Genomic DNA, 17,106 nt, shown 5'->3' with positions numbered 1-17,106 from the left:
TATACATACTAGTGCTATTCGATAGTACTAACGTCCCTTTTGTCGAGGGCGCTGCATCGTTCAATGGATGCAGGTGGTTCCACAGCAGGAGATATTGGTCGGTGATAGCAGTGCAGCTTCTTCCCAGCTGACTTGGTGAGCTCCACTTTATTCCGAGGTCATGAATATTTTGTACTTTGTGTATTCTGTTTGAGGTATAGCCGGGGCCTTATTGCCGGCATTATCATTGTACTCTTCTTTATCTATAGAGGCTCCGTAGACATAGTGTGGGTTGTGTATTGGTGTTGAGAAAGTCAAAATATGTTATGTTGTGGTTGTATTATTTATCCATTTGAGACTTTAAAAATGATGAAACTATTGGTAATGAATGGGTATTATAGACATGAACATCTTTTTGTCTAATTAATGAAAATTTGTATTATCTCCATTCGTGGATGAGTTTAAGTAGAATGAAATCTAACAGATTTGCTCGGTCGGGTTCACTCGGTTAAGCACCGGTCGCGCTCCTCGGTTTTGAGGCGTGACAGCTTTATCCACCTGCAAACCATTTTTGGACACCTTGTGTCCCAAGACTATACCTTCACGTACCATGAAATGGCACTTTTTCCAGTTTAGTACCAAGTTTATCTCTTCAAACCTAGAAAGTACTTTATCAAGGTTCATTAAACAATTATCAAAAGAACACCCAAACATAAAAAAATCATCCATGAACACTTCTACAAATCTTTCAACCATGTCAGTAAAAATAGCCATCATACACCTTTGAAAAGTCGTAGTGCATTACAGAGACCAAAGGGCATTCTCTTGAACGCATTCGTGCCATAGGGACACGTAAATGTGGTTTTCTTTTGGTCCTCTGGGGCTATAGCAATCTAATTATACCCCAAATAACCATCTAGGAAATAGTTGTATTCCTAGTTAGCTAACCTATCAAGCATTTGGTCAATAAAAGGGAGGGGAAAGTGGCCCTTTCGGGTGGCATTGTTCAATTTTCTATAATCTATGTAAATTCTCCACCCAGTGATAGTTCTTGTAGGAATTAAGTCATTATTTTGATTAACCACTACAATCATCCCCCCTTTCTTAGGCACACATTGAACGGGGCTTACTCATTTGCTATCAGAGATTGGAAATACAATACCTGCATCAAGCCACTTAATCACTTCTTTTCTTACCACCTCTTTCATGATTGGATTTAGGCGGCGGCGTTTCTCTACACTTTGCTTGTGTCCGACCTCCATGAGGATTTTATGCATGCAGAAAGCTGGACTAATGCCTTTAATGTCAGACATCGTCCACCTAATTGCTCGCTTGTGCTCACGTAGCACTCTCAACAGCTTTTCTTCCTGCAATTTAGACAAGTCAGAAGAAACAATAACAGGTAAAGTGTCAGAACTACCCAAATAAGCATATTGAAGGTGAGGGGGTAGGGGTTTAAGCTCCAATTTTGGAGCTTCTTCAATTGACGGCTTTGGAGGAGACCCACTAGGCTTTTTCAGGGGCTCAAACGGGTGTATTCCCTGCATGTAAGCACAGGATGCATCTAGGATATGCATCATCTCCTTAACTTCATCATCAATCTCCAAGCTATCGAACAACATGAGTGCTTTTTCTAGAGAATCGTCTAGATATACACTCTTGTCAAGAAGTTGCTTATCCACCTCCATAACAGATATCATAGAGATCTCCTCATAGTGGCGGGGAAGTTGGATCACTTTGTAGACATTAAAAACTGCTTCCTCGTTGTCCACCCTCATAATCATTTTTCCCTCTCTCACTTTAATTATTGCATCACCAGTAGCCAAGAGAGGTCATCCCAATATGATTGGAACTTATTCATCAGCCTCAAAATCTAGACTAATAAAGTCAGCTGGGAAGATAAATTTCCCAATTTGCACCAACACATCTTCAATCACTCCTTCAGGGTAGGTTATGGACCTATCAGCTAATTGCAACATCACAGTGGTTGGTCTTGGAGCTCCCAAACCCAATTGCTTAAACAAGGACAAGGGCATTAGATTTATGCTCGTCCCCAAATCACAAAGAGCACGACCCATATCAATATTACCAATTCGCACAGGGATGGTGAAGCTGCCAGGATCCTTAAGCTTTTGAGGAAGCTTGTTTTGGACCCTTGAAGTGCACTCCTTAGTAAGTGTAATTGTCTCAAACTCAGTCAATTTCCTCTTGTGAGCCACTATATCTTTTATGTACTTAGAATACTTTGAAATTTCATGAAGTACATCCACCAATGGAATATTTAATTGAACCTGGCTCAACATAGAGAGAAATTTGTTGAACATGTGATCATCATTCTTTTTCTGCAATCTCTGGGGGGAAAGGTGGTGGTGGCCTTGCAGCCTCCACTGGATCTGAACCTGTATCATTTTTCTTTGACTCGTGTATTGCCTTAGGGATTAGCTCCCTCTCAGGTATAGGCTTGTCCTTTCTCTTCTTTGGCACTTCCTTTAGTTCTCTCCCATTTCTGAGTGTAACTGCATTAACTTGAGGGTTCTTCTCTGTATCACTGGGAAGAGCGCCTGCAGGTCTAGTGTTTTGATTTGCTGCTAACTGTCCCATTTGCCTCTCAAGAGTTTTTGAAATCGGTCCTGAGCTGTTGATTGTCAAGCAACAACTTCTTCAGCAAGTTATCCGTACTCTTTTCTGTTTGTTGGGGTGGCTTTTAGGGCTGATTGAAATTTCCTTGGGGCCTATAGTGATTCTGATTCGGCTGATTTTTGCCCCATGAAAAGTTGGAATGATTATTCCAATTTGGATTGTAAGTGTTTCCATATTGTGCATGCTGATTCATTGGATCTCTACTTTGTTGCCCCACATAGTATATAGATTCAGGATTCGTGGGGCACATGTCACTCATATGATTGTCACCACATAGTTCGCAGCAAATAGACATTTGTTGTACATGTTGCATCTGTTGTGTTTGTTGCATTGTCATTATATTCATCTGATTTGCCAATTTTGCTATATCGGCTCTCATGGCTGAGAAGTCATCAAGCTCAATCAATCTAGCTGCCTTCTATTTAATTGTTCTTCGTGAGTCCCCATCTCCTTGCCAATTATGGTCATTAGCAGTGAAGTTATTTAGCAAGAGTTGTATTTCACTATAAGGCCCCGCCGTGCAACTACCCCCACAAGCTGAATCAAGATTCATCTTTGATGCCTCGTCTAGCCCATAAACAAAAGTGTGACCCAACACCTCATCAGTCTGACAATGATGCGGGCAGTCTCTGAGTAGCTTCTTGTATCTTTCCCAAGCTTGACGCGGTGTGTCGCCATCCCGTTGTTGGAACCCAAGAATCAGGCTCCTCAGTGACTTTGTCTTCTTAGTGGGGAAAAACTTGATTAAGAATTTCCTTGCTAAATCATCCCAAGTATGGATTGAGTTCGCGGGCTCCTTTTGCAACCATTCTTAGCTTCCCCCAGCAGTGAAAAGGGAAATAGTGTCCGCCTGACATAGTCCTTGGAAATATTCGGATAATTATAGGTATCCGTAATTTCCAGAAATTCTGAATGTGCCTTTGCGGGTCTTCATAAGATAGACCCACATATTGCCCTGTGGACTGAATCAGTTTTACCATGTACTGTTTGAGTTCAAAATGCCCTGTGATATCAGGCTTCACAATAGCCCGAGTCATATTAGCAAGATTGGGTTATCAGTCTATCATCGTATCAGTCTATCATCGCACGCTCTTCATTACATGCCATCTCTATTGGTTGTGGTTGAACTACAATGTCCAACTCTCCTTTTATTCTAGTTCTTGCTTCGACTTCCCTCCTCACTCTGTGAAGTGTTCGTTCAATTTCAGGATCAAGAGGAAGGAGATTGTTTGCACTTCTACTCCTCCGCATTTAAGAGAAGAGCATGCGTTAACACAAACAAGGTAAAGTAAAAATTAGAGTTTGAACAAATAACTAATAAAAGCTTAACTCAGTCAAGTAGCTAATTTCTAAGTCCCCGGCAACGACGCCAAAAACTTGTTGCGACCAAACACACTCACGCAAGTATACATGGTCGTCAAGTAATAGAGTAGTGAGTAGAGTATCATTCCCACGAAGACTTATGATTAACTTTTGACTAATTCAAACTCAAATAACTTATCGATTCAACTGATTTCTCACAAAATAGATAATTTCCTAATTTAGTACCTAAAAACTATCAAGTAATGAAATACTAGAAATCAACCACAATACTTAAATAATTTCGAATAACAATCAATAGGAGATAATATTCCAGGGTCACGGGTTAGCTATCAATCATGTTACGTTCTTAGCTTAAAATGACTAATTAATTTTTTTGGATTGTTGATTGACATGGTTGATATTACTTATAAGAATCTGTCGAGTCCTTACTCGCTTATTCAAGCTAACTCAATGCCTATATATCTATGGAATTAAGATTAACAAGAATGCATTTACAATTCATGTATTTCAACCGAGCAAGGCAATTAGGTATATGTCTATCCTAATTGCGAATCTTTTCCCCAATGCTCGGGTTCAAGAACTTGCTCTATTTAATTCTATATGCAATCTAGAATTCCCATTTTCGAGTTCAACTCTAGATTCGTAGATAGTATTTCACTGTTAGCTACTCAGCAAAATAATTAAGAACAGAATTAAATAAACAACCCGATATGAAAAAATCAACTTCGTCAAATTAAACTTCAAACATCAACATTCATGTATCACCCATGACCCTATAACAATAGGGTTTTTAGCTACTCATGTTCATACAATCAACAAAAATAAGTTTTCAAACATAAAATCAATGAGTACTAGGAAAGGGATGAAAGAATTAATCAAATCCGTGCTTCAGAGTGTTTGGCGCCTCCCTTCCTCTCTCAAAGTCACCCCCCTTGCAAAAATAGGTTTAGGTTGGTTTTTATATGAGTTGGGGGCGTCTAGGGGTCGAAATAATCGAGTCCTAGTCGAAAAAGGCTACTTTTCCGTCTTGAGCGTCCAGGGCAGCGTGGGGCGCTGGCCCTGGCGCTCAAATATTTTAGCTGCTGTAAATTGGGCCACAGCCAGCGTGAATTCAACTTTTTATCCCGATTTCGCTCCAATTCGCGCCCTTTCGTCCCAAATTGCATTCGAATGATCCCTCCACATAGAAATACCAAAATTTAGCATAAATAATTATATTAAACATCTCAAATTATTGAGACAAGAGCAAAATGTGAGGCGATATATATCAAAATATGCATATATTGAACCGATTATCAGTCGATATTCATATTTTCAGAATTTATGATTTATTTGGATTGTATATTCTTGCAAATGATTGAGAATATACTTTGGAATTTATATCTCTATTTTGAGGGATATTAGTTAAGTATAAAGTTGGCTTTAGGTGAAATTTCATATTGAAACTCGAAAAAGAAGAAGTTGCATGAATTGTATGATAATTATATGATAACTGTATCATAATTGTATTTGAATTGTATCAGATACAATACATCAATGCCTAAAACATAATTGTATCATAATTGTATCTAACTTGTATTTGGTACATTAATACCCAAAATAATACATGATACAAAACTAATAAAGTGATATACAATTATCATATATTTGTGATACAAACTATAAAATTGGTCACGAACTCACAACTGCTCGTAAAAATATACAATGAATATATAATTATCATACATTTGTAATACAATTCATGCAAAAATTATAATACATATACAATTATAATACAATCACGATGCATTTCTGAAAATATTGTGACACAATTAAGATCTTCATCTTCTTCAAGTTTCAATCACAACTTTACACTAAAAATCTAATATAACGTATTATAATTGAATTAGTATTGTATCAAGTATTATTTTGGATGTTGATGTATCATGTACAAGTCACATATAATTTTAATACAATTGTGATATAATTCTAAAATAAATATGATAAAATTATCATATAATTTGGATTTTTTACCTATTAGTGAATAGAGCAACTGCAAATCGAAGTTCAAACCTGTATTTTAGTAAAGAGATAGCAATTTGGGAAGATCTCTATAAAAAAGTCATATAATGATTCTTATTGTTAGTGAAGACATTGTTAATGTAGAGTAAAGCTTGAAAGAGAGACAAAAGAAAGAAAGAAAACAAGATTTTAAAGTTATATTTCGAATTTTGTCTTTATTGTATCAATAAGAAAGAGAGATTTTGGGTGATCGGTAAGAAAGATAGAAATTGGGTTTCAATACCTTTGAAAAAGGAAAAAAATCGGCAATTTTGGGGGGAGTGGGTATAAAAAAAATAAGAAAATATTTGAGTGATTATTAAGAAAGAGATAAACTATTTTTGAAATCCTTTGAAAAAAGAACAGAATCTTAAATGTAGGGGTTATTGGGAATGGGAGTGGGTGTTGTGTAACTGATAGGCTAAATTTAAGAGATCTTGAATTTTTTTCGTTTTTATGGTTTTATGTATAGCTTGTAAATATAAATATACAAAGTAATTATTAAGGAACCTAAATAAATGTGGTAAATAGGTTTCTATTATAGTATAGCTAGGTAAATTTTTCTTAACTTTATATATACCAATAGCGTTAAGAATGCTATACTTATTAAGTTACTAGTATAATTTAACATGTTGTACTAGATTAATGGTTTTATTTTTCAAGTTTCTATTTTCAATTGTTATCGATAATTAAATTCTTTTAAGCTAGCTAATATGTACCAACAAGGGTTGTGGTGGAGTGATAAATATTTCGTCATTCTTAATCAGATATCTCGGGTTCGAGTCCCTAGGTATGGAGTCGCCCTTGTTAGGGAGCGCTTTACCCCCCAATGAGGAACTTCCCGACGCGAATCTGAATTTAGTCGGGTCCTAATATAAATACCGGACACCGAGTGAGAAACAAAAAAAACTAGCTAATATGTGTGTATTAAAGGAGTAAAAGCAAAAGAGTGGGCCTCTCTTTCCTATGGACCATGCTGTCATATATCTCTGGTTTCACTTTTCCAAGTCTTTGATGCTATGTTGCCCCTTTTTTCTTAGAAGAAATAATCTATACGGTTGTTCACCTGATTGCTTACATTAAAATGTATAATATATATTATAATTCATATGTAATATGTGTATAAATATATATAATTAATATATATTTATGCATATCGGCTAGAAAAAGTAAACAACAAATCCATATGGGAAAGAATAGCAATTGAAGTCTTTTGAATTGATTTGTAGAAACATGGGTACATATTGATGGGAAAATGACAATGTATAGCCGCTCCTAAAATAATAGCCGAAAAACATATATTTTTTGTATATATATACATTTTGTATGTTATATACAAAATTATAAAAAATTTATATACTTTTTCGACTATCGAATATAAATAAATTCTGGCGCGGGTTATAAGTGAAAAAAGCCCTACATTAAATATCTATAAAGGTAGGCTATAATTATAATTATTAAAAATGATAATTCATCTGTCAAAAACTAACAACTTAATGTACATGTTATTTGGTGAATCGTATCTATGATTCTTTGACAACAAATTCTTCAATTAAATTTCTAAAACACGGAGGAAAGGTGATTAATTTGACCCTAATATTGAAGATCAATACTAATACACTTGAGTAATATTTTTCAAAATCTTTACGTAGGTACCAAATTCTCCCATTGTAGTTGGCATGAATGGCGCAATCATGATTAGAAATAGTAGAAAAAAATAGAGCTCGTGCTACTGCATTGAGTTGACAAGCTACATTCCGACAATAAAGCACTATTATAAAGTCAAATATATTGCAATTTAAGTAGCCAATCAAGACCAAGAAAATGTCAAGCTTTTTTCAAACTAAAAATTCATTAATTTAATATTGGTCTCCAGCCATAAAGTTTCAACTAATTAAGACCAAAAAAGGGCGGTCCGTGCACGAAGCATCCCGCGTTCAGATAGGGTCCGGGGAAGGTCGCATCCTAATAGGGTATGATGTAGGTATACTACCCTAATGCAAGCATCAGTTGCTGATTTTACGGTTCGAACTCTTGACATATAAATCCAACCATATCGAAATAGACCTAGATTTTTAGATGTCCAAAAACACAGTGATTAAAAGTACTATTACTTCTAAAGCTGTCATACTTTGTCTCAATGCATTGCTACCTACTAAAATGGCAATAAGCTTCAGTGTATCTGTAATATTGTCTTTTGGCAAAAGTTCATGTGCTCTATAGCTAGCTTTACAGTAAGCACTAAGAAAAGATGGTGAGTTGATGATTGTATGGAATCTGAAAAAGGTGTAATGAGAAATAAGAAATAAGAAAGAGATTCAGAATTTAGACTGGGTGGGTTAATTCTTTCGATTCTTATTATTGAATCCATTATACTTCTGAAATTATAAGTTTAGAATTTAATAATAGATTCAGACCACACTCGCCGTCATTAAACAAGATCCGCCCATGCCAGAGGCAGATGCAACCTTATTTGCTCGAAAATTAGTAAAAAAATTATATCGGTGTGTATGCACAAAAAGACCTGAAAATTTCCATTTACATGTCGCTCTGAATCTATCAATTCTAAATTTTAAATTCGTCTTTTTGACGATATTTGCAACGAGCCATTGGATGGAAAGGGTGCATCTTTAATATATAAAGACTCCCCTTTTATTGAAAGCTTTGCATATTTGACTTGTTCCTTTGAGGGCTAGGTAGATTGACACAATCAAGAATCAAGAAAGCAAATGATCAAGAATCAAACAGATTTGTACAGAAATGCATGTGCTGAAGCTGAAGTAATCTGAAAAATGATCCCCAAATTTTCATTTGCATATCATTCTTATGATTTTAGCCTCTTCTTTCCCTTGCCTAGGCTGAATTCGCGAAAATACTTACCTACGCTCGATCCATACATCAAAATAATAAGCACATTCATGTATTTTTAGGTTACTAATCTTACTTTATATGGACGGTTACTATAATTAACTTTTAAGTGACTTGATATCGTACATATTTTTTTTTATAACTTTTAGTATATAGAAGTTAAGAAGAGGAAGCTGGTGCAATGGTAAAAATTGCTGCAGTGTGACTGGAAGGTCATAGGTTCAAGTAGCGGAAACAGTAAAAGGGCAGCCCAATACACCAAGCTCCCGCTATGCGCGGGAGCCGGACCACAAGGGTCTATTGTACGCAACCTTACCCTGCATTTGTACAAGAGAATGTTTCCACGACTCGAACACGTGACCTTCTGGTCACATGACAGTATGCAGCTGTCACCAAAAAGTTTATTGCAGAAATGAGAAGGGTAGATGAGACAATTATGCAGCTGCCACCAAGATGCATTTATTAGCACTAGAAAACATTAATCCCTATAGTTAAAGAATTTCAAGTACTGGACAAAGGAATATTGACAAAAATTGTACCAAAAGTTGCAGACTCCAGAGACATATAGTTATTGCTACACCATAAATTCTTTATTGTTTTGACAATCATTGTTATTTACATACTCATTGACGAACAAAGATGAATAGCAGTAGTAATAAATAGAAACAATAATTTATGTTCTTGATCAACAGAACGAACAACAAATAGACAACAAAGCCTGAATTTAGAGCAAAAAACCTACATAAAACACATGAAAAAACAGTAACAAATTTTTTTGGCATGCTCTTCAAACAGACTTTCCTTCACTAAGATCTCTCAACAAGAACAAGTGGAGATTACTACTGTTAGTCATAAATATTTCTGCACCATCTCTTTTTGCTCCAACCGGTTAATGGTTTGCACAATATCGGTTACATGCTGAAACTTCAGTGCTAGCCAAGAGAACGTGACACGGGCAGTGTTTGAATCTTTCAGTCAGAGGACGCGGGCAGTCTTTCTAGTGCATCAGATATGTGCCTCATTGAAGGTCTCCTTTCCGGGCTGCTGTGAACAGACGCCATTGCAATTTTCAAAACTGCGATCATTTCCTCTTCTTTATCAGCATCTTGAGCTAAATACGGGTCCAATACATCTGAAAGTGGCTTCTTTTCTTCAATGCACCAGTGAATCCAGTTGACAAGATCCATTTCTGAGGAACCTACTTGGATAACCGGGGTTCTTCCCGTAATCATTTCCAGCAAAATCACTCCATATGAGTAAACATCCCATTTCTGCGATGGTTTCACCACTTTCAATGCCTCGGGAGCCTGGTAACAAGAACCAGAAGTTGTAGTTGAAGTAACTGTTGTCGCGGCCTCTGATGGTGCACTGCCTTGCTTACTTTGTTGTGGTTTCTCGGAGGCCATGTGATTGGAGTGCAACGTAGGGGATGCTCCCGCTATATTAGCAAGACGTCCAAGTCCAAAGTCAGAGATTTTGGGTTCCATGTCGTGCCCAAGCAATATATTAGATGGTTTCAGATCACCATGAACATATTTCTTGGGACTATACTCATGTAAATAAACCAACCCTTTAGCAGTTCCCTTCATTATTTTCAGGCGAATCGACCACGAAAGAGGTGTAAATGACACCATTCCAGGTTTTCCTAAGGGTTGAGACAAGCCAAAAACCCATAATTAACAATTAAATATTCATGAGAAGTTGGAGAAAAAAACGATAAACAAGAAAGCAATTGTCAACATATGACGCTTACCATGAATTGCAGTGGCAAGGTTTCCATTTGGAATGAAGTCATATATCAGTAGCTTCTCATCCACAGACCAATAATAGGCACGAAGCGTCACAATATTTTGATGTCTCAGTTTTCCAATTGCTTCCACCTCTGTTTGGAATTCCTTAAATCTTTGGGAACCGCCCTCACCTAGTCTCCTCACAGCCAAGTTAAGCCCGTCTTCAAGCACAACTTTGTACACAATGCCAATACCACTTTTACCAAGGACAAAGGCGGATGCCTTGAGAAGTTCGTCAAGATCAAACGCCACTTGATTATCTAGTGCCACTAAATCATATTGCTCAATATTCTCCGATAACGTCTCTGACTCATCCTTCCTAAAACATAAACACTCTTTTCTTCCTTTCCCTCCCTTCTGGAAACCAAAGCCAGATTCATCTTTTTTCCTTCCACAGGCACAGATTCTCGAATAACAATACGAGAATAGCAAACCAATAACACAAATTCCAACCACATCCCCAACAATTATCGCAATTACAGCACCTCTACTCAAACCTTTGGTATTCCCATCATTTCCAGCACCATCTAAGGGAGAATTATTAGGCAAGAAAGGTTCCGATTCCGGTGAACTTGCCTCACTTTGTGCCGAACACGGGTTCTTCAATGGAGGTCCACAAAGCCCAAGATTACCAATAAAAGCAGTAGGTCCTCTGTTAATTAAAGCACCATTTTGTGGAATTGGACCGCTCAAATTGTTATAAGTCAAATCAATATACACCTTCTCAGGTAGATTACCAAGACTCGCCGGAATCGAACCGCTAAACATATTATGAGACAAATCAACAGTCCCTTGCAAATTAGACAAATTTCCTAAGTCACTTGGAATTGGACCATTAAATTTATTAAAACCAAGATCAAGTTTTTCCAGTGCAGACAAGTTACCCCCAAACCCCTCAGGTAAAAAACCAGTAAAATTATTTCGACTAAGATCAAGAACCTTCAACCGTTTACACTGAAGCAAACTCAAAGGAACAGACCCATTCAAGAAATTCTGTGACAAATCCAAAGTTTGAAGATAATTTAGCCTCCCAACTTCAAAAGGTATAACCCCAGAGAACGAATTCCCATAAAGAACCAAACTTTGCAAACCTTGAACCTCAAAAAGCTCAACAGGCAAACTACCAGAAAACAAATTACTCCTTAAATTAACATGTCTAAGCTCAGATAAAGATCCAAGAGTAGAAGAAACAAAACCAGTGAGTTTCTTTTTAGGAATACTAACAGATACAACTTTAAAATCTTTGCATGTAATACCATTCCATGAACAAGGAGTTTCATCAGAATAGTTCCAATTATTTAATGAACCTTCAGGATCTTGTCCTATACCTTTCTTGAATGACCAAAGTGCTATTCCTTCATTATTCAAAGAACTCACTAAAACACAAGAATTGGAAAGAACCAAGAAAATGTACAAATATAAAGCTAGCATTTTTAGCTCAAGAAAATGGAAAAAATTGGTCTCAAAGAGCTTACCTTTATACACCAGAAAACCAAGTTATGAGCTTTAGAGAAAGAAAGGGAGAGTGTGAAAGGGTTGATAGTGAGGACAGTGGAAAGAAGAAAAAAGGGGGTACTGTGTGTGTGTATATTGGAGAAAGGTAAAGTGGGGTTTGAGCTAATAAGTGGAAGAAAGACGTTGGGAAAATAGATTAATGTATTTTTATGTACTTTTTATTTGGGGGGTTTTCATCCGTTATCCGTTATCCGTTATTCAGTACCCGTATTTGAACACAACTATATCCAGATTCGAGTCACTTAAGGTCTCATTCATAAAGAAATACTCCCTAACAAGTATTTTTTCATACCCAAACTCAATCAGAAACTTTTGATTAAGGGAAGAGCACATCCATTGCATCAAATACTTTGGTGGCTATTTTCTTATTACTTAAGGAAAAACAAACAGAAGAAAGAACGAAAAAGAAGCTTTAATGTAGTAACACTGTATGTTTCAGTGGAGTGGGGTAAGGATATATGTGGGACAATTTTTATATTTCTCGTTTTATCGTGAGGATTGTTTTTTTTTTGGGGGGGGGGGGGACTATAAGCCAATATGAAAAACAAAATAGGAACAGTTGAAAAAAAAGAGTAAAAACTAAAAAAATGTTATAAAATAAAAAATGTTATAAAATAAAGACCGTAAAGTAAAGACAGGTATAGAGAAACTGATATATTATTCAAACTTCAAATTTATGTACATAATGAACTAAAAACTCCTCTATTTATAGAAAAAAGAAAGCTATTGTGTAAGTTGCTACTGCAAACTGCTGTGTAAGCTGCTGCTGCAAGCTACTGTGTAAGCTGCTACTGCAAGATGTTGTGTAAGCTGCTTGTAAGTTGCTTATAAGCTGTTACTGTACCAGATATAAATAATCTTCTACCGGGGGTAATGTTTATCCATAACGGAGTACCAAAATGATAAGTTTCTTCAAGAAGCTTATTTCCAATAGAGTACTAAATAGATAAACATATTTACGGCGGGGTCTCATATGGATAAATTTCTCCAGCAAGCTTATTTACAACAGAGTAGTAAATGAACATCCATAATATAATATATTTATAACACTCCCCCTTGGATGTTCATTAAAAGATAATGTGCCTCATTAAAACCTTATTAGGAAAAACTCCGTGGGAAAAACAATCCTAGTGAAGGAAAAAGAGTACGCATATTTAGTAATACGCATTGCTAACTGCCTTATTAAAAACCTTATAAGGAAAACCCCATGGAAAAAATCTTAGTAAGAAAAAAAAGAGTACATCGCATATTTTACTCCCCCTCGTGAAAACCTTGTTTCAAATATTTGAGTCCCCGCATTCCAATCTTGTATACCATCTTCGTAAAAGTTGAAGTTGGCAAAGATTTAGTAAATAAATCTGTCGGATTGTCACTTGAATGGATTTGTTGCACATCAACGTCACCATTCTTCAGAAGATCGTGTGTGTAGAATAATTTTGGTGAAATGTACTTTGTTCTATCTCCTTTTATAAATCCTCCCTTCAATTGGGCTATGCATGTAGTATTGTCTTCGTATAAAATTGTAGATCTTTTATCACATTCCAAATCACATTTTTCTTGAATAAAATGAATCACTGATCTCAACTATACGCATTCCCTACTTGCTTCATGAATAGGTATTATCTCAGCATGATTTGAAGAAGTAGCAACAATAGATTGCTTTGTGGAGCGCCATGATATGACAGTACCTCCACATGTATTTTACGTACCCGATTTGAGATCGAGCTTTATGGAGATTGGATAAATAACATGCATCTGCATAACCAATAAGATCTGCACTACCTTTGTTAGCATAAAACAAACTCATATCAAAAGTTTCCTTTAAATAACGCAAAATACGCTTAATCTCATTCCAATGTCTTTTTGTAGGAGAAAAGCTATATCTTACTAGTAAATTAACAGAAAATGCTATGCCAGGCCTTGTATCATTAGCAAGATACATAAGTGCACCAATTGCACTGAGATATGGTGTTTCAGGACCAAGGAGTTCCTCTTCCTCTTCTAGAGGTCAGAATGGGTCCTTATTCACTTCAAGTGATCGAACAACCATTGGTGTACTCAATGGGTGTGCTTTGTCCATGTAAAAGTGTTTTAAAACCCTTTCTGCATATGCAGATTGATGGATAAAGATCACGTCTGCTAAATGTTTAATTTGCAGACCAAGACAAAGTTTTGTCTTTCCAAGATCTTTCATCTCAAATTCTTTCTTAAGATATTCAATTTCCTTTTGGAGCTCTTCTGGAGTTCCAACAAGATTTATGTCATCAACATAAACAATAAGTATAACAAATTCGGATGCCATTTTTTTTATAAAAATATATGGACAAATAACATCATTTATGTAACCCTCTTTCAGTATATATTCACTGAAGCGATTATACCACATGCGCCCAGATTGCTTTAAACCGTACAAAGATCTTTATAATTTGATTGAGTATATTTTTCGAGATTTTGAATATGCTTCAAGCATTTTAAATCCTTCGAAGATTTTCATGTAAATTTCATTATCAAGTGACCCGTACAGATAAGCTGTAACCACATCCATTAGATGTATTTCAAACCTTTCATGTAAGGCTAAACTGATGAGATATCGAAATGGTATGGCATCCATAACGGGTGAATATGTTTCTTTATAATCGACTCCAGGTCATTGTGAGAATCCTTGTGCGACAAGGCGAGCCTTGTATCTTTCAACTTCATTTTTGTCATTCCTTTTTCACACAAAATCCCATTTATGACCAACTGTTTTTATACCAGCAGGTGTTTGGACTACTGGTCCAAAGACCTCTCTTTTAGCAAGTGCATCAATTTTGATTGAATTGCCTCTTGCCATTTTGGCCAATCAGATCTTTGTCGACATTCTTCGACAGATCAAGGTTCAAAATCCTCACTATCTTCCATAATGTTAAGTGCAACATTATATACAAAAATATTACCCACCACTATTTCAGATCGATTTTAATTAATCCCATCACCAGCTTAATAAAAGTTCCTCGCTCACTTGAGTTTTAGGTTCATTGATTTCTTCAGGAATTTCAGAACTAATCAGATCTTGGGTCTCTTCAGGAAATCCCTTCATAGTATCGTTATCATTTGTCGATTTTCTTTTTCTAGGATTTCGATCCTTAGAACCCGAAGGCCTACCACGCTTCAGGCATGCTTTAGATTCACTAGCTCTCATGCTAGTACATGGTCCTGCTGGGACATCAATTCGGATAGGCACATTCTCTGCAGGGATATGTGACTTAGTTATCCTATTCAAATCAGTAAATGCGTCTGGCATTTGATTTACTGTATTTTATAAATGGATGGTCTTCTGGACCTCCTGATTTCATATAGGGGTACGTGGATCAAAATGAGATAACGATGAAACTTTCCACACAATTTCTCTTTTGATTTTCTTTATCTCTCCCCCTAATTGTGGGAAATTTGTTTATCAAACTGACAATCTGCAAATCAAGCAGTAAATAAATCTCCCGTCAATGGTTCAAGATAGCGAATAATAGAGGTTGATTCAAACCCAACATATATTCCTAACCTTCTATGTGGACCCATTTTACTGCATTATGGTGGTGCTACTGGCACATATACAGCACATCCAAAAATTCGTAGATGGGCAATATCTGGTTCATGACTAAAAACTAATTGTGACGGATAATATTATTATAATGTGTCGGTCTGAGACGGATAAGTGATGCTGCATGCAAGATAGCATGGCCCCAAACAGTAGTGGACAATTTTGTTTTCATAAGTAGTGGTCTTGCTATTAATTGCAGGCATTTAATAAATGACTATGCAAGGCCATTTTGAGTATGAATATAAACTACGGGATGTTTAACTTTTGTCTCAACTGATAGACAATAATCATCAAAAACTTGAGATGAGAATTCTCCAGCATTATCAAGGCGAATAGCCTTTATAGGATAATCTGGGAATTGTGCCCTTAATCGAATTATTTGGACTAATAGCTTTGCAAACGTCATGTTACGAGATGATAGTAGGCACATATGAGACCAACTTGAAGATGCATCTATTAGGACCATAAAATATCTAAATAACCTACTTGGTGGGTGAATAGGTCCACATATATCCCCATGTATACGTTCTAAAAAGGCAGAGGATTCAATACCAACCTTCATTGGTGATGGTCTAGTGACCATTTTGCCTTGATAACAAGCATCACAAGAAAATTCATTATTTGTAAGAATCTTCAGGTTCTTTAATAGATGCCCACTCAAATTTTCAGTAATTCGTCTCGTCATTATTGATCAAGGATGGCCCAGACGGTCATGCCAAAGCAAGAAAATATTTAAATCAGTAAACTTTTGGTTTACGATAGAGTGTGCTTCAATTGTACCAATCTTTGAATAATATAAGCCAGAAGATAAAGTTGGTTACTTTTCTACAATGCACTTCTCGTCAGAAATATTCTTTGTAATACAAAGATATTCCATATTCATTTCATCTATCGTCTCAATATGATATCCATTTCGGCGGATATCCATAAAACTCAACATGTTTCTTCAGGACTTGGAGGAGAATAATGCATTGTCTATTATAAACATCATTCCCTTAGACAGAAATATAGTGGCTCTTCCAGAGCCTTCAATTAAACTTATATTATCGAAAATTGTTGAAACATTTGCTTTTTCCTTATGCAAATAAGAAAAGTATTTCTGATCTTTGAATAAGGCATGAGTTGTTCCACTATCAATTACACACATATCTTCATGATTGATCTTTGATCCAAACATAATTTGAGGATTATCCATATTCTTCAAAATGACATAAACAAAATAAATATGATAGTAAACATCATTATCAAAGCATAACTTTTATTTATGTACAATAATTACATAACCATACTATCTACTACAAACAATAAAAATTAAAATATTTACATCTCTACAGATTCATCACCGATCACATGACTTGTTTCTTCTTCTGGGAG

At 36.0% G+C, this 17,106-nt stretch overlaps 1 protein-coding gene and 1 non-coding gene across 2 annotated transcripts; one reads left to right on the top strand and one right to left on the bottom strand.

Annotated features, from left to right (window-relative positions):
* The first annotated feature begins 3,227 nt into the window (after positions 1-3,227).
* Positions 3,228-3,334, top strand: LOC142178703 (small nucleolar RNA R71). The gene has a single exon (XR_012706968.1). It is a non-coding gene; the product is annotated as a small nucleolar RNA R71 (small nucleolar RNA).
* Positions 3,335-9,418: 6,084 nt separating this feature from the next.
* On the bottom strand, positions 9,419-12,582 carry LOC107798370 (receptor protein kinase-like protein ZAR1). Its single transcript, XM_016621346.2, has 2 exons — positions 10,604-12,582; positions 9,419-10,495 (listed from the first exon to the last, which is right to left on the bottom strand). Exons 1-2 carry the CDS (start codon positions 12,069-12,071, stop codon positions 9,822-9,824), a joined length of 2,142 nt encoding a protein of 713 aa, XP_016476832.2. The 5' UTR covers positions 12,072-12,582; the 3' UTR covers positions 9,419-9,821.
* Positions 12,583-17,106: the final 4,524 nt, after the last annotated feature.

Source organism: Nicotiana tabacum, chromosome 24, assembly GCF_000715075.1.
Source record: "Nicotiana tabacum cultivar K326 chromosome 24, ASM71507v2, whole genome shotgun sequence".
NCBI lineage: Eukaryota > Viridiplantae > Streptophyta > Magnoliopsida > Solanales > Solanaceae > Nicotiana > Nicotiana tabacum.
The sequence above is the reverse complement of the archived record's forward strand: the minus strand, read 5'-3'. Positions and strand labels throughout refer to the sequence as shown.

Coding starts and splice junctions, on each gene's coding strand:
- LOC107798370 (XM_016621346.2), bottom strand. CDS start 12,071: ATGCTAGCTTTATATTTGTACATTTTCTTGGTTCTTTCCAATTCTTGT. Junction 10,496..10,603: donor CCTTGCCACTGCAATTCATG/GTAAGCGTCATA, acceptor CTCAACCCTTAG/GAAAACCTGGAATGGTGTCA.